The sequence below is a fragment of the Neolamprologus brichardi genome, chromosome 6 (genome assembly GCF_056152115.1).
Source record: "Neolamprologus brichardi isolate AB-2024 chromosome 6, ASM5615211v1, whole genome shotgun sequence".
NCBI lineage: Eukaryota > Metazoa > Chordata > Actinopteri > Cichliformes > Cichlidae > Neolamprologus > Neolamprologus brichardi.
The window spans coordinates 9,999,461-10,020,950 of NC_142109.1; the positions used below are offsets into that span (position 1 = coordinate 9,999,461).

General features: G+C 42.7%; 2 protein-coding genes across 3 annotated transcripts; both read left to right on the forward strand.

Moving 5' to 3' along the window:
• cacng3a (calcium voltage-gated channel auxiliary subunit gamma 3a) lies at positions 1 to 4,298 on the forward strand. Its single transcript, XM_006796142.2, has 4 exons — positions 1 to 211; positions 2,663 to 2,746; positions 2,847 to 2,987; positions 3,668 to 4,298. The coding sequence occupies exons 1-4, from the start codon at positions 1 to 3 to the stop codon at positions 4,231 to 4,233; spliced, it is 1,002 nt and encodes a 333-aa protein (XP_006796205.1). The 3' UTR covers positions 4,234 to 4,298.
• Positions 4,299 to 8,001: 3,703 nt separating this feature from the next.
• LOC102789117 (uncharacterized) lies at positions 8,002 to 20,908 on the forward strand. Of its 2 annotated transcripts, none has more exons than XM_087841649.1 (20): positions 8,002 to 9,145; positions 9,581 to 9,680; positions 9,828 to 9,867; positions 12,310 to 12,351; positions 12,476 to 12,564; positions 12,681 to 12,777; positions 12,925 to 13,067; positions 13,187 to 13,359; positions 13,457 to 13,560; positions 13,654 to 14,048; positions 14,132 to 14,195; positions 14,313 to 14,370; positions 14,465 to 14,546; positions 14,632 to 14,958; positions 15,134 to 15,229; positions 15,368 to 16,988; positions 17,081 to 17,883; positions 18,001 to 18,071; positions 18,187 to 18,274; positions 18,873 to 20,908. In XM_087841649.1, exons 1-20 carry the CDS (start codon positions 8,980 to 8,982, stop codon positions 19,849 to 19,851), a joined length of 5,538 nt encoding a protein of 1,845 aa, XP_087697775.1. In that variant the 5' UTR covers positions 8,002 to 8,979; the 3' UTR covers positions 19,852 to 20,908. The 2 variants fall into 2 exon arrangements, with proteins under 2 accessions (XP_087697775.1, XP_087697776.1); XM_087841650.1 differs by having other exon boundaries at positions 12,931 to 13,067.
• Positions 20,909 to 21,490: the final 582 nt, after the last annotated feature.

The following is a 21,490-nucleotide window of genomic DNA, read 5'->3' on the forward strand; positions in this document are numbered from 1 at the left end:
ATGAGGGTGTTTAACCGGGGTGTGATGATGCTTCTGACCACAGCAGGGGCTTTCTGTGCCTTCAGCCTCATGACCATCGCCGTGGGAACGGACTATTGGCTGTACTCCCGAGGGGTGTGCCGCTCTAAGACGCTGAGCGACAACGAGACGGTCCGCAAGAACGAAGAGGTCCTGACCCACTCCGGTCTGTGGAGGACCTGCTGCACGGAGGGTGGGAGTCACACTACACCTGCATGTGGTTTCACATTAGAAGCTTATAAAACAGCCCAGAGTGAAACACAACAAAAATGGTCAATCTAAACATAGTAAATATGCACTATGGTGTGTTTATGTGACTATGACTTGTTAATCTAATAAGTTAAATGGGATATAAATGGGCAACTCGATATTAAATAGCAATAACACTGTCGGTTCTTACAAGCAGGCCTCTAACGGGCTGATTAAATAACCAGATTTGCATCATGTTTCTCTATCGGGTGATAATTGCTACATCGATAAATCATACAACAGCAGCTACATAGTAATAGTATTACAAAGTATTACAACATAGTAATAGTATTACAAAGTATTACAACATAGTAATAGTATTACAGACCTGAAAATGTTCTGCACTCAACAGTTAAGTGGAGTATTTATATTCTGTATCACGAAAAGTAGAAATCCGACATAAAAATACCCTGTTATAGTGATTGTAACTATAAATATGTGACTATTATTTGAAAACTATCTTTTACTTGCACTGTGCAGATGATACCACTGTACATATAACAAATGTTTGGTACATACATTTAAATTTGTAGTTAGTTGGTAAATAATAAAGTAAAAATGTGAGATTTCCTCATACGTAATAACAAATATTGTTTCAGGCTTTTTTAAATATTTGATCTTGACTAGACTTCACCAAGATTTCATTAAAGACTCTTTGCAGACAAACTCAGCCATTTAAAATACACCTGAGGCCATCTCTCCTTTTTTTTATAGCTTCATTAAACTCTTAAACACAGAAATCATTCAGAGGAAAAAGGCTTGTTGTTACAGACATCTCATCTTTGCACTTCGATGCCTCTGTGATTAGATTTTGATTGTTTGCTGGAGTCATGAGGACACATCTTAAAGAAGACTATAGAGAAGGTTTAGCCCTGGCTATATGATGGATAGAAATGACATTTTTAATTATTCATTTCTCTTTAATAGCACTACCAATACTTCTCTTACCCTATATCCTTGGTTCTGTTTTGCTTTGCTAAGTTTCTGAATGAAGAGAAAATGCTTGGCTTTTCGATTTCCTCCTCACTTCCCTTGCATCGCCTCCCTCTGCTGCTGCCCCTGCCGCCCGTAAAACCAAGCCAACCTAAAAAAGGTTTAATGGAGAGGAAACAGAGCATGCAAAGGTCTTCAGTGCTTTAACAGTCTGATGTGAGTGAGTGTTGGTCAGATAGCCTGCATTGCAAAAAAAAAGCCATAAACAGGCAGATAGATGAAGATAATCGTGATGCACGAAAAAAGCGCTCAGAGACAAATTTGTTGTTGAGCCAGATGGGGACAGATGATCTGATTTCTTGTTTCTAATGTGACAATAATTTGAATAACTTTACACCTCACATCTTTTCTCTCAGCCCTATTCGCCGCAGCTTATCTGTTGTTAATGAATGAGTTTTGTTTTGGTAACCATGGGGACCGAGCCACATCATCAATACTGGTCAATCAGGGCGGGCTCACAGGGACACATTTGTCAATATGATCCTGTGTGCGCAAATACTAAAAGGCATCTCGCGGCCAAAGGTTAGAAAGGCTGATGTTTGTATTTCCAGACATCATTATAATGCATCAGAGCCTTCACGGCTTACGAGGGTTATTATCTTTCTGTGCCATATACAGTAGCGTTGATCCATAGTGGAATATTTGTCTTTTCACTTGAGCGTATGACACCCACGTGCAGGGAAAACAGCCAGCGTAGAAATATAAGAGAGAAGATCTGATATAAGTATGAGCACAACTTGAGGCGCTCAGTGTTCAGGAACAGCACTGAAGAGGCTTGGACAAGCAGCTAATTCAGACCCCAGGTCATTTAAAGCTTTGTGCTTTTCCTGAGGCAGCAGTGTCATTAAAAATACCCCCTTCTTTTTTTCTGTGGAGACAGTTTTGTGCAAAATAATATTTGTTAAAATTAAGATGACATTAACACAAAACTCTACTGTACATCAGTCTAAAATTGTTATATAACAATGCTGACATGCAAGACTTTACATCTGTGATCCCTCTGCAGGTAATAAGAAACACAAAAGCAGAAAAACACACAGTAATGAGACAAGCTAAAACTAAAAGTGATCACATGACATGAGTGAGTGTGGACAGCCACCGCAACATTGTGTCTTCCAGGTTTAAAATCTGATAGGCTGAACAAATGAAGCCATAAAGTGACTCTTTGGGCACGCTCATAACTCACAACCACAATATAAACACAGTAAAGGGCCACAAGAGGGCACTGATTCATGTTAAACGGTTAGAAGGTGGACAGGATGAGTAAAAACCGACCTGAGAAGATACCTGTGCTTATTTTACATTTGCATCAAGTACAGAAGAAGAGGGAGACAGGGGGAAATGACAAAGCTGAGCCACTTTTGTTACAAAATGATGTAATTGTCTGATTTTCTGTTTTCAGGGACATTTCGGGGTGTTTGCAAGGACATCGATCACTTTCCTGACGATGCAGACTACGAGCAGGACGCTGCTGAATACTTACTGCGTGGGTATCAAATAATTGCATGAACTTTTAACAGCTGTGATGACAGTGTGAGGTATCTGCGTGGTGTCTTAATACCCTCGTTCTCCTGTCCTCTGCACAGGAGCGGTACGAGCCTCCAGCCTCTTCCCCATCCTCAGTGTGGGGTTATTATTTCTAGGGGGTGTCTGCGTAGCTGCCAGCGAGTTCTACAAGTCACGCTATAATGTCATTCTCACTGCGGGTATACTCTTTGTCTCTGCAGGTCAGACACACAGAGTTGTTTCAGCAGCATGATTATTATTGTGACTCTTCATTCAGTCCCTTATTAATTCTGAAACACAGAATTAAAAGCTTTAGTCAGTGATGTTAGATTTTATGTATATCCCCCCCTTTTTTTTTATTATTAATTATGTTTTTCTACATTAGTCTTTCTGGTATTTTATCTTTTTTTAAAAAAAAATTCTTTTCTTCAGGTGTTTTAATGGTTGTACTTTCTTGTTTGTATGGAGGATCAAAAGGGCCAAAAAGAAATAATGATTGAACGACTCAATAATTCTCTATCATTAAATTCATCAAAAGTAATATTAACAGCAAAAGGAAATAAAACAAATTAAAAAAAAAAAACACAATAAAATAAAATAATGGAAATTAATGGAAATTAATTTAAAGGTAACAAAAATACAAAAAAAATCAAAAAATCAAATAGAAACAAGAATTGGTATCATATTTAATTAATTATTGCATTCATTCAGCATTTTTTAACCATTATTGTTATTTCTGGTGCATTTAACTGGTGTCTTTAATTTTTTTAATTTAACTAATTAAATATACATTTTTGCACTTTTAGTCCTCCACAGCGTGTAGCATGTCAGTCAACTGCAAAAATCCCTCCACAAATAAACATCTGACTGACCCTCTTCATCTCTATGAACACTACTGCAGGTCTCAGTAACATCATTGGCATCATTGTGTACATATCAGCCAACTCAGGTGACCCCAGCCAGAGCGACAACAAGAAGAGCTACTCCTATGGCTGGTCCTTTTATTTCGGAGCTCTGTCCTTTGTGCTGGCTGAGATGGTGGGCGTCCTGGCAGTGCATGTGTTCATAGAAAAACACAGACAGCTGCGCACTAATGGCCGGCCTTCGCTCATGAAGCCGCCCATCTCTCGAAGCTCATCGTATTACCGCAACCGTTACTATCAGAACCGCAGCCGCCGGTACAGTTACAGGAGCAACCACAGCGCAGGGGACCCGCCCTCCTTCCGAGCATCACTCAGCCGTGACCGGGAGCCGTCCATCTCCGCTGAATCTAAAGTCACCACCATGGCAGGTTTGCCAAAACCAGTGTCAGTGGGCTCAGAGTTCATGCTCTACGCTTTACCCTCGCCTCTCAAAAACAGTAAGATAGACATGGCTGTGGATCATTTAACAGCTGCAGCTGCTCACAACAACACAGAGATGCTGCCTGGAAACTGCGCTTCCAACAGGAGGACCACACCTGTCTAAGAAGAGAGTCCCTGTAAGGCTGAACTTTAGTGGGAGGAGAATAAGCTTTCTCATGTTCTTGCTTGCAAAAGAAAGACATTGTAGACAAGTGCAGGGCTTAGCCTGCCAAATATTTTTTTATGAACTCTTCAGCCAGTCATATGTCAAGAAATAGTGGAAAAACTGCTATTACAATCTCCCAGAGTCAGTCCAACAGTCCAACACCAGGATATAACTTGGGGTGCAATCAGAAAGTCCAGTTACTCCAACCATTAAAACCAGAAACCATGTCTGGTTTAAATTTAGCCAATCTCCCCTTCAAGTCTGCTCCTTCTGCAGCTCTGGAATTAAATGGGCGGTGCATTATGTGGTTCAGTGGTTTGCACAGAAAAAGGTCCTTGGTTTGAATCCACTGGCTGGGGCCTTTCTCTGCAGAGTTTGCATGTTGTCCCTGTGACTCTGAGTGCTCAGGTTTCCTCCAATAGTCCAAAGATGTGCATGTTAAATTCTGGTATTTGCAGGGGCTTGCACTAATTCAGAATGGAATCCGGGATGAGAACTTCAGTGCGAAGCTCTACTGTAAAACCTGAAGCGTCCAATACAGTATATCTGGTGGAATCAACCTAAACTGGTTGCTTCCAGTCTTCAATTTGTAACTAGCTGCAACTTTTTAATCTTTCACATAATAATATATAAGCTAAGGGGTCAGCATTTTGACATGGTGGAGGAGATCCAACATGCACTGTTGAAAGAAAAGTTGAAGTGGTCAGAACAGGGCGTGCAGGGAAGGGTTTAAAATAGGAGCTGTAGGCTGGCAGCACTGCCCAAAGACATGCCCTATAGAGAAGATGTGTCACATTTAAATCAGGTTATGGTTCACAAGCTGGCACCGCAGAACTTAATGATTGCATCTCCTGATGAAACAAAGCAAGAAAATAAAGCTGTTTGAGATGTTGAAATCAGAGAGACCTTGTCGTTTTTTACTGGAACAATGTTAAAAATGGTCCATCGATTATTTAAATAGTTGCAGAATGTTGTGCAGTTAATTCACTTGTCGTTTCAGTTCAAGCAACCAGCTAATCTGTATATTTGACATTCGGAGGAAAAAATCAAAGCAAAGAAAAACTGAACTTTTAAAAAATAGATTTGTCTCAGTTTATGTGAGTGTGTGTGTAGTAATAGTCAGTCAGAGAGAGAGACAGAAAGGGAGAGGTGCCCGTGAGGAAATAGAAACATTTACAGAAAATACAAAACGCATGAAAGCAACTGAGAATGAATGAATGAATGTCCTGTTCCTGTAGCCTCATTTTTTGTGGACCTATTGCAGAAGATCGAAACCCCATTAAGTGCATTCGAACTCTCTCTGCCTCTCCCTGTGTCTAATTGTGTGGCTGAGTGAGTTTTTGTAGCATGTGAGCGTGCATAAGCGCACTGAAAGGGTCTGCCCTCATGGTTATGCCACTTATGCCAAAAGGTGCTTCAAAGAGAAATGAGCTGGTTCAAGGCTGAAATTAAAATTGTACAGGACATCTCAGTTTCTGGCATCTGTATTTGCAAGAGAAACTAAGAGAATATTCAAACACAACCCAGCACAGAAGCAAAGGTTTGAACAATACTGATAAACAAAAACAGTTTATCAAAAAGAAGGGACCTCTCCTGTGCTGAGTAATATCAGGGCCTTATTGTGCCTGAACATGCATGAATTAGCTCCGTTACATCTGATGGCAAGGCAGCACAAACAGACACACGTCTGAGAAACCTCAGGTGTTACCATGGCAGCAACGGGATTCAGGCTAGAATTCAAGGAAGGTTATGAATACGCTCACACAAGAAATTACCTGAAAGCACAACTGACTACTTCGGCTACTGTTTCAGTTCCACAAGCTATTTATCGCTACTACAGTGCACAGAGTCTACTGTCCAAGGATCCACATGGAAGTATTTAAGTATTTCAAATATTTTTACTGAAAGTAAAAAAAAAAAAAAAAAAAAAATTGCAAACAAAGGATTCAAACTAATGCCTCAAACAGACTGGAGCCTCTAATCAGAAAGCTTCAATATGATTTAGTTACTAAGCAAACAAAAGTTAAGTTAATGAATAAATTACCAGCAGAGACTAGCCTGCTGTGTGTGCAAGGAGAAGCCAAAGAGACTGATAACATCAGGCCAGCTAACATCAAGATTTACATTTCTTGGGCAATACTCTACAGAAAACTTTTGCACATGGTAAAAAAGTCAAGAGTCAAGAATGGACAAGAATCTATTGAAAATTTCAGCAGACCAATTTTTATATATAACTGTGGAAGCGAGAGCCGAGTAACATTATAGCTGGATTGGTTGGTTTTGTCTGCTGATTAAATTAAATGAAACAACAAGTTTGATCACAATCTGTAAAACCAAAGGAGTGCGCTACAAGTCACTAAAATGTTTGGCATATCAAAAGAACTAACAAACCAACTTTTTTTTCCTACTACTTTTCTCTGAGGAGGTGCACTCGAGGCTCTTAATTAAAGAATGGGTTATAAATAGAGCAGCAAGCTTTGTGAAGTCGCTGCTTTTCTCTCATTGAAATGGGAACTTCCAGTCACTACTATATTAAGATCACAACTTGCTGTAATGTATGTGTAATATGTTTCAGTTTCCTTCAGACTTTACAACAACATCCCAAAAATGTAACCACTTGCCTTTCCTCTTTAACACTAGCATTCGTAGCCGGACATCATTGGTTATTTATGAAGACCTGAAGCACAAAAACATCTCTACTGTGTTTTACAGGAAATGGGATGAATCAGCAAAATAAAGGTACTGCTTAAAGTCATCAGGATCTGATATTTTTCCACCACTGAACAAACAAAACAAATGAATAAATTAAAAAAAAATTCCCTGTAAAGGTAAATCTAAATTAAAAGGTTATTTTTTCAAAATGTCAAGCTAGGTATCTTAAAATTAGAAGTACAAAATTTAAAAGAAATCTCTGAAACATCTCCTTGCTGCATAGAATATATTGTATAAAAAAATACTTTACAGTTTTATACAATAAAGACAAAAACAACTGATTCTCGAGAGGATGGATGGTAAATGGGATCACACATTTGTGCTGAAAGTGAGTTTTAACTTCATTTTACATTATTTAATATTATTTCTAACAAATTAATTGTACAGTGTAAGGATGTGACTTTTTTTTAGTGACTGAAACAGGTTTCCATAGACATATGAAATGGTTATTTTGTTTTAAATGACATTGCTTTAAAATGAATTGAAATACATGTAATATAACCAAAATGTATATTAATTATCAATAAAACTTTAGTGCACTAATGTATAATTGCCATCAACTAACAATCAGTTAAAGTTACAATTTAAAACACAAAATCCATCCATCTACAAATACCAGTTGCCCAGCATCCAGCCATCTTTATTGTCCCGTCTTCCTCGCCTCACTCCTTACTCAGGTGACCGATTCGGCCAGAGATTACTTTCTGTTAAAGTGACTTTTTCCTTTCCACTGTCGCCAAGTGCTAGCTCATAGGGGGTAGTGTGATTGTTGTTGTTTTGGGGTTTTATATATTATTTTTGGTGTCTTTCTTTATCTTAAAATATAAAGTGTCTTGAGACGACAGGCTCTTGTGATATAGCGCAATAATACGAAAATTAAATGATTAGTGCACAGATATTGTGGGGTTTCACTCAGTTAACTTTTTGAGCAATAAAAGCTGAGGGTGGCAGTAAAATGCAACGCCGCAGCTGCCACTTTTCGTTGCCTCAAAGAAGAAGCAGACACTGGCGACATCCGGTTCCGTCCAGCGCCATTTTGATGAAACAGCGAGGAGACGATCGTCGGTGATCAGCGACATGGATTTAATGGATTTACGCTGAAGAATCATCCGGATTCAAAACTTTATTTTCTGTGGTGGGACATAACCGTGGAGTGAAGTGGAACCTTTTCGTCCTGACTGCAGACGGTGGATTTTTGCCCCAAAGTTTAGCCGTGACACCATTGTCGGCAATAGCAGCGTTAGCCGTTAGCTTTTGTTAGGCCTGCTTTCATGTTGTGTTGAGTTGCGTTAGCTAATCTCGAGGTGTCGCATGTTAGCCTTGACATTAGCTTAACATTTACACGGAACATTTCGATTTAAGATTAACCTTTTCGGAGGGGTCTAAACAGTAGTGTGACTCCTGTGGACTGGCCGTGGAGCATTTCACGCAGTTTTGTGGACTTTTTGTGGAGCTCGGTGGTGTTTTGTTTCTATAAATTACAAACTGTACCGAAAAGGCTACCGCGAGGACTGGGGAAGCCCCAGGCCCGCTGCTAGCTGCAGTGCGGCGGACCGGGTTTTCCAGCAAGGACAATTCACGACGGACTTAACCTCATTTACCCATGTAACATATTCACATTGTGCTGCATGGACTCTCTTGGATTTGGTGGCACCTTGTTGTATTTTCTTGGACTTTAAAGAACTGAAGAGGCACACGGCGCCGCTCCATGGCGCTTTGGCCTCGCTGCTCGATTATTTTTCATTTCCAGTAATAATGACTGTGTCGTCATCTGCGAGCTCAACCTTTCCCCCATATTAGTCCTTTCTTTGTCCAGTGTTTCAGCGAATAATACAGAAGGTTTACCCATTAAAGTCACCAGATTTAGCCTCCTGTGTTCAGTGTTGACGCTTTCATTTTGTTATACCAGGCCTGTGTTTTTTTTCTTTGTTCTTAACTTGATACGTGCTTAGACTTGTTCAAAAAAAGAGAGAGAAAAATCAAAACAAAAAAATGTCGTGTGTTCACTATAAGTTTTCTTCCAAACTGGACTATAATACAGTCACTTTCGATGGGCTGCATATCACTCTCAGCGAGCTTAAAAGGCAGATTATGGCCCGGGAACGGCTCAAGGCCACAGACTGCGACCTGCAGATCACCAATGCGCAGACTCGAGAAGGTACGCCATGAGCTGACTCTTTACATTATGGGAGAAGCATAATCAGATATTTTGGGAAGAGGCAGCGCATGATCTCTACGTATAGGGCTTTTGCTGGGAAAACACAAATAGGGCTAGAATATGTACAAATCCATTGGGATCTACAACATGCCTCTAATAATTTATTTAAAACAGTTTGTCGTTCTAGGATTTACTTTATTTGTCCCAAGCAGTTTCATGTACACTGAACCTCCAATCTAATATTTGAGAATGAGCTTTTAGATGTCTATTTTTATAAAGGCTTTGTCTTTATTTAGTGCTTATTTTAACTGTCACAGCTATTCAGCCTTAGTTGAAGCCCTGGGATTGTATAAGCTGTAAACACTGGGAATTTTTCTGTATTTCATAAATATTTTGTATACTCATTGGATTTCTGTTCTGTGTGGTGTTTCACAGAATACACAGACGATGAAGCCCACATCCCAAAACACTCGTCTGTGATCGTCCGCCGCACCCCGATTGGTGGAGTAAAACCTGCTGGCAGGACGTTCATTGTGTATGTATACATAAAATCTACCGTTGCAGCCTGAGCCATGATTACAGTGTAGTAATTACCAGTGGATTTTAAATGATAGAGAAATCTCTCGGTTATGTTTGTTCCTTTTGTGTCAGTAGCTTACTCCTTTTTTTCCGTTTTCCGCAGAGATCGTTCTGACACAGCTGTGGTGGGACCTCCTAGACCCGTATGTAAAACAAAACCCAAAAACAACACACTCTCCTTCCTCACCCCTCTGTCTCTCTCTCGCCCCCTTCTTTCTGGCTTTAGTCACCTTTCTCAAGAACATCCTGTCAACAATGATCAAGTTGTATCTTCTGTTCACTGTGTGTTGGCTACATTTGTGTTGAGCTCTCGACCTCTGTGTGTTATTTGATGTCTTTTTTTGAGGAGGGTTTCCTGGAGTCACTAAGGTTAAAGTAGTTTGTTGTTTCTCTCTAAAAACCCGGGTTGTCTGCCTTTTTTTATTTTGAAATGAACAAATTAAAAGTACACTGTGTGAATGAGATGAGGCCGCTAAGAGAAACAACAGACTAGCCACCATGTTTTTGTAATGCTCTGAACTGAAACTGTTGATAATTAACATGGCAAGCAATTTAAACTGTTAATGACTGTATTTCATAATGAAATGGTTATGTAGCCTGATTTATGCCAGGCAAATGTTTTGAAGGGGTTTGTAAAAGGAAGTATGGTATTTTTGTATTCATAATACATTGTCATTTATTTTCTGTGAAAATATTTTCTGTGGTTTATAAACCCAAAGAAGGAAAGTGTGATTAATTTATATAAACTTATCTTACATAATGAGTGGAATAGATTTGCCACTGACTCTTATTTATTTTATGAGCTTAACCTGCTAAACATACACATTCTCAGATATTTTGTTAAGTCAAAACTTCTGTCATTTATTTTGTCCTGTACAATTTAATCATGAAGATGTTCTGTTCTGCACTGAATATGGACTGCGCATAACCCTTAAACATTGAAGGCTCGCATTTACATTGCTGTGCTGAGATACACTGAATCTAGCCAGATTCCTCAGTGCCTCTTGTGCAAGGAAACCAGTTCAAAGTGTGTTTTTGTTTTTTTGTTTTTGTTTGTTTTTTACAAAACTGTGGTTTTTTGGGAGGGGGGATCATTACGAAGCTAGACCACAAAGTGCTAAGACACAGTATCAGTAAATATCCTTCCATGGTTGCTGCAGTGCAAAGTATGCTGGTGTAGTGTGTCCTGTAAGCTGTAAGCTGCAGACCCTGTCAATAAAGTTGTTGAGTGGTTCAGTGTCAGAACCGCTTGCACCAGATCCCTGTGTGTTCCCTCCACAGCTTTCTGCAATACCCAGTGTTTCCTCTGAGCCTGCTTATCATGATGGATATCCCACCCTGCTGGCTTTTTTGTTTACTAACATTTAGCCTTTATTACTTAAAAAAAAGAAGAGAGAGATCAAATTTTTTATGTGGGTGTAAAATGTGACCCTTTGTCCACTCTTGACAGAACCATCCTTCCTCCGCTTTCTGTCGTGACGTTGGTGGTGTTGTAGGGCTGTTAAAGGGAACAGGTTAAGAGAATAAGTGACAACAGTGGTTGCTTCATTTTCCTTCCACCAGGCATTTTTTTTATTTCACCCACCCCCTAAAAAGAAAGATCTCTACACTTGTGTCTTATCAGCTCCACATACTTGACAGCTTCCTGTGTCTGCATTTTTTTAAATAGGTTGGCTCTGCTCCTTGCTAGCTCATTAGTTTACAGAAAGCATTCTTGAACTTTTTGATGAGTTTTGAATATTTGTGACAACTTCGTTTGACAAGCTGGTGCAAAAACTTAAATCGCTGTGCCCTAGTGAGGGGAAACTGCATACTTAAATTAAATGTCAAGTATTCCTTTGAGAAAATTGCCCTCTGCTACCCACTGCAGAAGAAGCTTTGGATATAGGATTTAGAGGGATGTGTTGGTAGTATTTGCTGATAAGCCCCAAATACTTAAGGAGGCGTGATGTGTTTAAGCAGAAGCTCTTGGACATTACCATAGTTAAAGGCTCGGAAGACTTGCATATGCTAAAGAACAGCAAAAGTTTTTACAATTTTCTGTCTCGTCATGAGTTCTTAAACATGCGACTAAAGCGCACAATCTCATTTTTATTTTTTTCACGCTGTAATACTTTTGTTGCTTTGCAAAGGCGGTAGATAATACATTCAGTATGGAGTTTGAATCACATCGCTGTGTGTTTTTTGGGTATTCGTATTTTACTCTATTCCCCCCAAAGATCTCATCCATGTAAAAAGCTCTGAAAAGACACAAGCTTAGAAGAGGCTTTCAGAGTATTAGTTTGTTTTCCCTTCTAGATTTGCAGACCATTTAGAGGAGTTGGAGTTAAAACGACATGCACCACTTGTAATCCACGTGTTGATTTTTTTATTTCTTTTGTTAATTGCTACTCTTGCATTACCTTCCATTATGTCAGGCACTTTGAAGGCTAAACAGAGGTGCTAATTTTGTTTGAAGAAACAAACTGAGGCTCTCAGGGATTGGTCACAGATGTGGTGGGGAACTGTCGGGCTCTTGTCTTCCAGTGTGTCTAAAATCTATTATGTTAATACCTTTTAATATATGTGCTCTGATTCTCCTGCAGACGGACTCTTCTCCTTCGTTGTCGTTCGCCCAACTTGCGAAGGTACTGTTTCTGTCTATGCTTGCTGTAACGCCAGAAAAGCTAAAAAGATGGGTTGTTTTTTTGTTTTTTCTCGAGGGGTTGACATTGTTCTGATTCTTATTTCTCTTCTAAATCAACGTTTTAGACTGCTAACCTGGTTGACGCAAATGCATCCGAGGAGGACAAGATTAAAGCTATGATGACTCAGTCGAATCACGAATATGATCCAATACAGTTAGTATACAATCGCCACACTTGAGCATCTAATTAAATTCAAAATGAAGCATGTAATGTGTATTTCAATTCATTGTCTAGCTCAGCATGTTTAACTCTGTAACTTGTGCCTCCAGTTACTCCAAGAAGGCAGTCGGACCTCCACCTGCTCACTACACCTGCTTTCGTTGTGGAAAGGCCGGTCACTACATTCGGCAGTGCCCCATGCTAATGGTAATCAACAGTATTGTTTGATCTTTGTCTGTGTTGCTATATTTTACAACATTGTTGTGTAACATCTAAAAAAGTAACCGTCATGTTTTGGTTAATGTTAATTTTTGTTGTTTTGGGTTTTCTTTTTTTGCCTTTTTACATTTTGAGGTTCAGGATAAAAGTGTGGAGGGTCCCAAGCCAGTGCGAATTAGTAAGGGAATACCACAGAGCTTCATGGTGAAAGCAGAGCCAGGTGCCAAGGGAGCCATGTTAACCAGCACAGGAGAATACGCCATACCTGCTATAGATGCGTACGTGCCAATCACTGACATACACCTACACATGCCATTTCATATACACTTTATAGCACATTAAGTTATGTCTTAGTTGGTAATTATCCATATTGCTGGTGCATTTGTTTTGTTAACAGGGAAGCATACGCACAGGGAAAGAAGGAGCGCCCTCCATTTGTTCCACATGAACAGTCATCATCTGAGGATGACAACGATCCAATCCCTGACGAGCTCCTGTGTCCGATCTGCAATGACCTGATGACAGATGCCGTAGTCATACCTTGCTGTGGAAACAGCTACTGCGATGACTGTGAGTTCTCAAAATGTAGACGATAAAAAAAGATTTTAAGTGATTTATTTTTTTGTGTGTGTGAGCTTTTGTCTAAATAAGATCTGTCTGTTTTCAGGTATTAGGACTGCCCTGTTGGACTCAGAGGAGCACATCTGCTTCACGTGCAAACAGTCAGATGTGTCACCTGATAATCTCATTGCCAACAAGTTTCTTCGACAGGTAGTGCTTTCAAATGTTTGCAGGCTGATATGGTAGTAGCTTAATTTGACTGTATTTGTAAGTGCTGGATTATGTGTTTGCCTTCTTATGTAGGCTGTAAACAACTTTAAGAATGAGACAGGATACACCAAACACGGGCGCAAGCAGGCCCAACACACAGCTCCACCTCCACCGCGGCCACAGCTGGTCAGGCCTCTGCACTCGAGACAGCAGGACCCGCTGCTGGCCAATGTCACTCAACCACCTCCTACAAATGTACCAACCACCGTGGCCCCTCAAACACAGGCCCCACCTACTGCACCTGCTCCTTCTGTTCCTTCTCCTGCACCACCTGCTGCGTCTACTCCACCCCCTGCTTCTCCTTCCCCTGCTGCTGCTTCTATTGTCGAGGAAAAAGAAGCTTCGCCAGTCCCTGCACCGGCTGTTGATCGCCGTTCTCCTATGCACTCGACCAACTCCACCAACCAGGGTGAACCACCCCCACCAGGGTAAGTTCACACTGAGATATTCCATGAAAAATTCAGTTCAAAGAAGCCTTTCTTGCCAGACACTGTCTCTATTTGTGTTTCAGGGAGACACGTCCAGAACCTAAAGGGACAACTGATTCATCAGGACCCTCAGAAAGTGGCTCACAGGTGGGTCCTTCCTGAATAGTGACTTGTTTGCGAGGTTATGTTAGTTAGAGCACCAAAACATAGGTTTTTCATCATGTTAACCTCTTTCTCTTTTTTAAACCATAATTTCTCCCACAGAGCTACACTTTACCAGTGATTGGCCAACTGCCACCTACAAGACCATCTCATCAGTCAGGTCAGAAGATCAATTTTTTCATTTAAGCAGATCTGATGAGCTTAAAGGGAAGACATTTGGCAACTAACAACCTGCCTGCTCTCTGCTCTTTTAGGTCACCATTCACGGACAAACCACTCTCACAGAGTAGGAGCAGTAGCAGCACCAGCAGCAGCAGGCGGAGGTGGCAGACACTGGTAAAGCTTGCTTATGCACTATGAACTGTGAAGTGTTTGTGATGTAACATCAGTTCTGTAAAGTCTTTTGTGTACATCTTTACAGGTACCGAAGTAGAGGAGAGCACCCCTCCAGTCGCCTGCAGACAGCTCCACCTCCTGTACCTAGTCCTCAGGTGTACCCATCTCCAGCCCTGTATCCACCTCCACCTCAGGCCTACCCTCCTCCATACAGCGCTGGTCCTGGCCTTATTCCTCCTCCTGCTATGAGTTACCAGCCCCAGCCTGTTTATCCCCCTGGACCAACAGTTCTCAACCCCCCCTGGGTTCCCCCTGGTACCCAGCCCCCTCTAGTCCCTCTTCCACCCACCCTCCCACAGCCACCTCTCTGTAAGGAAGACTTCTACAGGCCAAGGCATCACAGACAGGACAAGTGAGTGGGTTATTTTTATTTTAGGGGTCTAACGACAGACTGTGGTGGCACATGTGAAAACCATGTAGTACCAGACATAACTCACGATTGCAATTGTGAACAGTTATTTTATTTTGGAGTTTCACCACAAGAGACGACCTGAAATGTTTCTGAGTGTTTAATTTTGTTTACATAGGGTTACCTCCAAGCTGGATGAGTTCACTAAAGACTTCCACAAAGAGCTTATGAAATATCGAAATGCACCAAAGAGAAGAAAGCGATCTTACTCCAGGTATTTATTACATAACGAAACTTGTTTATGCACAAAGCTTTTAAAGGCATTTGTTGCATTTTTGCGTAATCCTTCTTTCAACCCTTCATTCACTCTGTTCATTCCTTCTTTTTCCTGCCCGACTCTTTCTTCTTCCAGGTCCAGGTCATACAGTCGATCTCCGTTTAGCCGCTCTCCTTACTCGCGCTCCCGGTCCAGATCGAGATCCAGATCCAGATCGAGATCCAGGTCTTACTCTTATTCACCGAGCCGATCCCGCTCTCGTTCACGATCCCATGGCAGGTCCTATCCTCGCTCGCCTTATTCCAGACGTAACGGACGCAGTTATGGACGCTCACGGTCAAGGTCCCGCTCTCGTTCGAGGTCTTATGGGTTCCGTCGCTCTGGCTCACCACGATCACCGCCCTCCTACCGGGGAGGAGGCTGGGAGGGTCCAGAAGGGCCTTACAGGTCTAGGTCACGATCTCGCTCCCCTGGGGCGTACCGGAGCCGCAGCCCTGGCGGACGAAAGCTACCTCCACGTGAGCTACCACCATATGAACTGAAGGGTCCGAGTCCCGCAGGCCCCGAGCGCTTTGAAAGGGAAAGGCGCCAGTGGGAAAAGGAGTATGTAGACTGGTACAACAAATACTACAAAGAATACGATAGCCAACACCCTTCACTGCATCACAGAGGTCATGGCAGCAGAGACAGAGAGAGGGACAGATTGTCCCCTCTATCCAGAGATTACTCACCCCAGGGGAGAGGGAGAAGAGGGAGAGAGGAGAGAGCTGGTCCACCTCACCATCCCCCATCCTCTTCCTCGTCAGGGGCCAAGTCCAGCACTAAAGTCCTGAAAACAAAGAAGATAAAAAAGAAGAAAGCTGGAGAAGAACCAGAGGCGTCGCAACAGCCGGTGGACAGAGGCGATGCCACTCCCGTCAGAGACGAACCCATGGACGATGTACCGTCACACACAAAAACACCTCCCATCTCTTCAAGGCCTGCCGTTAACACTGCATCATCTAAAGCCCCGCCCTCTAAGAGCACTGCTTCATCTGTTAAATCTTCAACCAAGTCTGCATCAAAAACTCCATCTGAAAAAACGAAGAAGGACAAAATTCAGAAAGTAAAGCCTAAAGCAAAGACGGAGGCGGTCAAGGTAAAGCCGGACAAAATGAAGAAAAAGACCGGAGAAGGCGTTTTGGCAAAAAAGAAAGACCCCTCATCATCTTCCTCTTCCTCCTCAGCTGTTAAACCTTTAAAGAGTGTTAAAGCCAAACCAGAGGACACCCACAACTCGACTACCTCTAAAAAAGAAAAGGGTAAGAGCTCCGTTGTGAGGCCTTCGCTTGTGAAGACCCCTCCACTGTCCTCCCATAACCAACCTCTGCCTCATCCCCCGCTTCATGACAGCCCCCGATCCAGCCATGACATGCGGGGAAGAAAAAATCTTCCACAGGGCGGTGGTCTCCTTCCTCACCCCCATCAACACGGTCTCCCACTCCTCCCCCGACCTTCATCCCCAGTGGACAACCGGAGGAGGATGGGAGAGGAGGGTCGCTCTTTACTTGGACCTCCTCCCGGAAAGCTGAGGAGAATAGATGGCCTAGGAGGTGGAGGGGATATCATGTCCCACTCGCATTTGCCTCATCAGCCCCCACTCCACAGACTCCCACCTTCCTCTGACAGGCCTGGTATCCTTCCGCATCCAGGGAGCCGTGAGCTTGGCCGGGGTGAAACGGATCGAGCAGCCATCAGACCTCTAATGGACCTTCAGGTAGGTCCTCAGAAACTTTTGTTAAATGTATTTTTCCTACTGATTTCCCCTTAATTTAACTCTGTTTGAACATTTTGTTTTTGCATCTGCAGGTTAAGCCAGTAAGAATAATCAAGTTGAACAGAGATATGGGGAGAAGAGGCAGCACTGAGGCAGCAGCCTTGGAAGAAACTTCATCTGGTCACGAAAAGAACGCCTCCATCTCAGAGCGATCAGCTGGCACAAGCATTTCTGAAGCAGACCGGCACAGTAGTACAGCAGAGGTAGCTAGAAGAAAAGAGCGCTCTGCATCTGCGGAGAGGGGAGTCTCCAGAGAGAGACCTGGCAGTGGCGGAGAGGGGCAGCACATCTCAGACAGAGAGCAGGACAGAAGCTCTGGAGTGGACAGAGAGCGAGAGAGGTCTGGTTCGGACAGAGAGCGAGAGAGGTCTGGTTCGGACAGAGAGCGAGAGAGGTCTGGTTCGGACAGAGAGCGAGAGAGGTCTGGTTCGGACAGAGAGCGAGAGAGGTCTGGTTCGGACAGAGAGCGAGAGAGGTCTGGTTCGGACAGAGAGCGAGAGAGGTCTGGTTCAGACAGAGAGCGAGAGAGGTCTGGTTTAGACAGAGACAGAGGTCAGGGGTCTGACAGAGACCGAGACAAGGACAGAGTCTCGGGGTCAGGCTCGCAAAAGGTGGCAGTTGCATCGGAGAGAGACACGGAGGGTGAGAGGGCGTCGAAGGCAGAACGAAAAAACTCAGGCGGCGCGAGCGGGGGAGGCAGATCTGTCAGTCTGGATAAAATGACGATCGGAGAGAAGTCTGCCATCACGAGGAGACAGGCAGATCATCAGGAGAAACCAAGAGCATCCTCTAAGGAGAAGGGCGAGGGCTCAGAAAGAGCCGCTAAAGCTGACAGGTCACTACATTTGCTTTTCTGCTTCTCCTTATCCATGACTGAAAGACGGGATGATACATTTGTTCTGTCTGTAAACACAGTTGTTAATAGTTGTAATTATATTCTCTAATTACCCAGGAGTGCGTCCAAGGACAGAACAGAAAGGAGCGTTCCCTCTGGAGAGAAACCAGCTGCTGCTCGCAGAGAAGGTAATTTGAAGCACGAGTCGAGTGTATGGCAGGAAATGATAACTTTGATTTTGTGTCTTGCTCTTTAATTACACATTCATTGAACCTTTCCTCTTTCCTCCCACCTCCGTGTAAGCGGTCAAAGACGGTCAGGAGGCTGCTGTGAAGAGCAAACCCAGGATCAGCCGAAAGGCTCTGACAGGCCACATTACAAGCTCCACTAAGTGAGTGCCTTTTCTTTTTTTAATTTTCACTTCAAAATGTTATGTAGTTTATTTACTTTATGTTCCACTCTTCATTTTATGCGTCTGATATTTGGATCTTGCTTTAAGTTGTTTCCATTAGGATGGCACGAGAATTTAAATTGTTTCTATCTGTTTCTGTCAGCGCTTCATTAGCAACAGAAGGAGTTTGAAAAACGTAATCAGTCTAAAGCTGTTTATTTGGGAGGGCTAGGAAAACTCATTATTTTTAGTGTTGCCAAAGGAAAATAATGAGTTCAGTGGCACAGTGAAACTAACATTGAATTAAATGACTTGTGTAGTTGTGTAATTTTTGTTTTTGTTCTTTGTAAAAATACATTAGAAACAAAGTATCTTAGGATTTGGGTCTAATTACTGATTGTTATTCAATTTTTTTTTTTAAAGTTTGTGGATATAAAAAAAAAAAATTAAGGTGAAGCAACTATAAACTGTTGTTGCAGCTCAAGTTTGATAGAAAAGTGTTTCCCAAAGAAAATGGTACTATTGTCTAAACTGGTGTCGTATCTGCTCGTATTGAAATGTTTAAGCTTTTCTAAAAACTTGTTTTTCCTTACAAAAGGTCGTCTCATGAAACCAAGCAGGACTCGGAGAAAGACCAGAAGAGTTTGCCTTCGAAACCTGCAGAACAGCCTCCACCGAGCCCCGTAAAAACGCGTGCACGCAGCCCGAGCTTGAGCCCGGTGCGCAGCCCGGCCAGGGAGGAACCGCTCATTCAGCCTCCTCCCCGCTCCAAGTGGGAGAGGGAAGATGACGAAGAAGGCCAGGAAAATGAGCTTAGTGTAACCAAGGAGCCCTCCCCAGTGCTGCAGAGGCCCCGAGGTAGAGAGCTGCAGCAAGAAGCACCTAAGCCTATTAGGACTGAAACCCGGGATGCTACAAGAGAAGAGAGGAAAGGAGCAGTGAAGGAGGAGAAGAAGGGAAGAGCCACAAGGGAAGAGGGTAAGGGTGGTAGGACGGGCCAGACAAACTTGGAAAAATCAACCAAAATAAAAATCGTGAGGGAAGAGGGGAGAGGAGTGAGAGAAGAAGGAAGAGCTTCTGCAAGAGAAGAGGAGCGGCGAGGTGGAGGAAGAGAGGAAGGGCGAGTAGCTCCAGGGAAGGAGGAGAGAGCAGCAGAAGTCAGAGGTGGAGGAGGGCGAGAGGAAAGTCGGGCCCCTGAGCCCAGGAGACAGCGTTTGTGTTCCGACCTCGGCCGCGAGACGGACGAGGCAGCTTTCGTGCCCGACTACAGCGAAGGCGAAGGTTCTGAGCCTGAGAGAGGGCGAAGCGGCAGCGCTAGTCCGTCCCTCAGCCAGCGCTCTCACAGCCCCACCCCAAGTAACCACAGCGGCTCAGCCACCACCACGACGGACAAGAAGAAGAAGAAACACAAGAAAGTTAAAAGGCACAAAAAGCACAAGAAACGCAGCAGCCAGGACAAAGAGGCAGAACACAAGAAGCACAAGCACAAGAAAAAGAAACGCAAAAAGAACAAAGACAAAGATGGGGAGGAGGATGAAGAGGGCAGAGAGAAAGGCTCCGCGTTAACGGAGGCGTAACTCAAAGCTGCAAGGAGATTAGGACGTAAAGATAACGGCTAACGCTGGCATCCTACTACAAGGAAACTGATAAATGTCAGCTGTTCTGATGTTCCCTGTCTCTGCAGCTCTCCATGGTACCCTTGTTCCTGTAATGCAGAAAGACTGCTGCTGAGGTCTCTTCAATATTCAATGTGAATGTCTTTGCAGACTCTGGGCCGGGGAACAACTGGGCAGCGACGCTGTGCTGTTGTGGTCAAACTAGAGCTGCAGGACTCTGACGAGAACTGCTATGCTATGAATAACACAAACTGTGCTCAGGGATGTGATTTCTTTTTGGCAGAGGAGGAACTGCAGATTATCTGCCTCTGATTCATTTGTAAATATAGATTAACTCTTGCTTTATGTAATAAATTCTCCTCAGTTTGTTTTGCTCACATCCCTGTGTGCTGTTCAGGACTTAAATGTGAAACTCTTCACTGCTTTGAGGGCTGTCTTTCTGAAGAACGCTGCCAGCACATTTTAGCTCATTAACCATGAAATCGTATACGCTATTATCATTGTTTTTTTTCTTCCTTTTTGGCAACTGTTGGTTCAATTCATGCCGGTATATTTTTTTTCTTCTTTTTTTCTCCTTTTCTTTTGTGATGAATAATTTGCAAGAAAGGCAACGAAAAATTTCTGAACAGGCAAACCAAGTAAGGTTAATGTTATGACGGTTGATTTGTCTTATTGAACATGACATAAAATCTGATTGCTACCTGGTAAATTATGAAACTCTGGAAATTTGTGATTAATGGGCTAAAATGAGAAATTACTAATGTGGTCCTTGACGTTGAAGCAGACTTTTATGCATTCATGTTACACTGGATTGTATAAGATGTTTATAATACTGACAGATCAGTCAGCATGTTTCTGTTCCAAAGGTTTAGTAGCTAGCACATTGTCAGTGAGCGAATGTGTGTGTGCTGTTGTGAAAGTGAAATGTGATGGAAGTTGAACAAATTGGAGGACAAGACTTCTTACAAATGATTTTTTTTTTTTAATTAAAATGTTTTGACCTCATTAAAATCCCCAAGTTGTGTTTTTGTTTGTTTCTTGGTTGCTTTGTGCTTCTAATGACTGTAGAAAACAAGGATGACCTGACAGCTCCAGAAAAATGAAGCCAAAGTGTCTCTGTGGCTACCTGCTGTCTGGCTGCAGTATAGTTTTATAAGTACTGCCCTGTCCATGTTAGTGGATGGGACTCTAGTCAAAATAAAGGCAGTGCTCCTCAGATACATTTTCCCAAGAATGCTTTGTTGTTATTCACAGTTCTTATAGCTGATTTGGGTTGAAAAAGTCATGTTTTTAATGGGGTAGCAATGTTATGATTGACAGCTGAGTAGGCCCACTGGCAGGAGGAGAAGGCGCCAACTTGAAAATTGTGATTGTTTGAAATTTGTTCGGTAAACTGTACTGACCATCACCAGGGCCCTGATGGATAGTTGCAGTTTTTTCCATTTCGCAAAGTTGAGACTGTTTCCTAGGCTAATGCAGGCTGCAGGTTGAGTGATGCGGATGCTGTACCAGTCCATCATGGTGAAGAGAAAGTTGAGTGAAAAAGTGAAGCTCTTGATTTCCGGGTTGATCTACGTCCCTACCCTCACCTATGGTCACA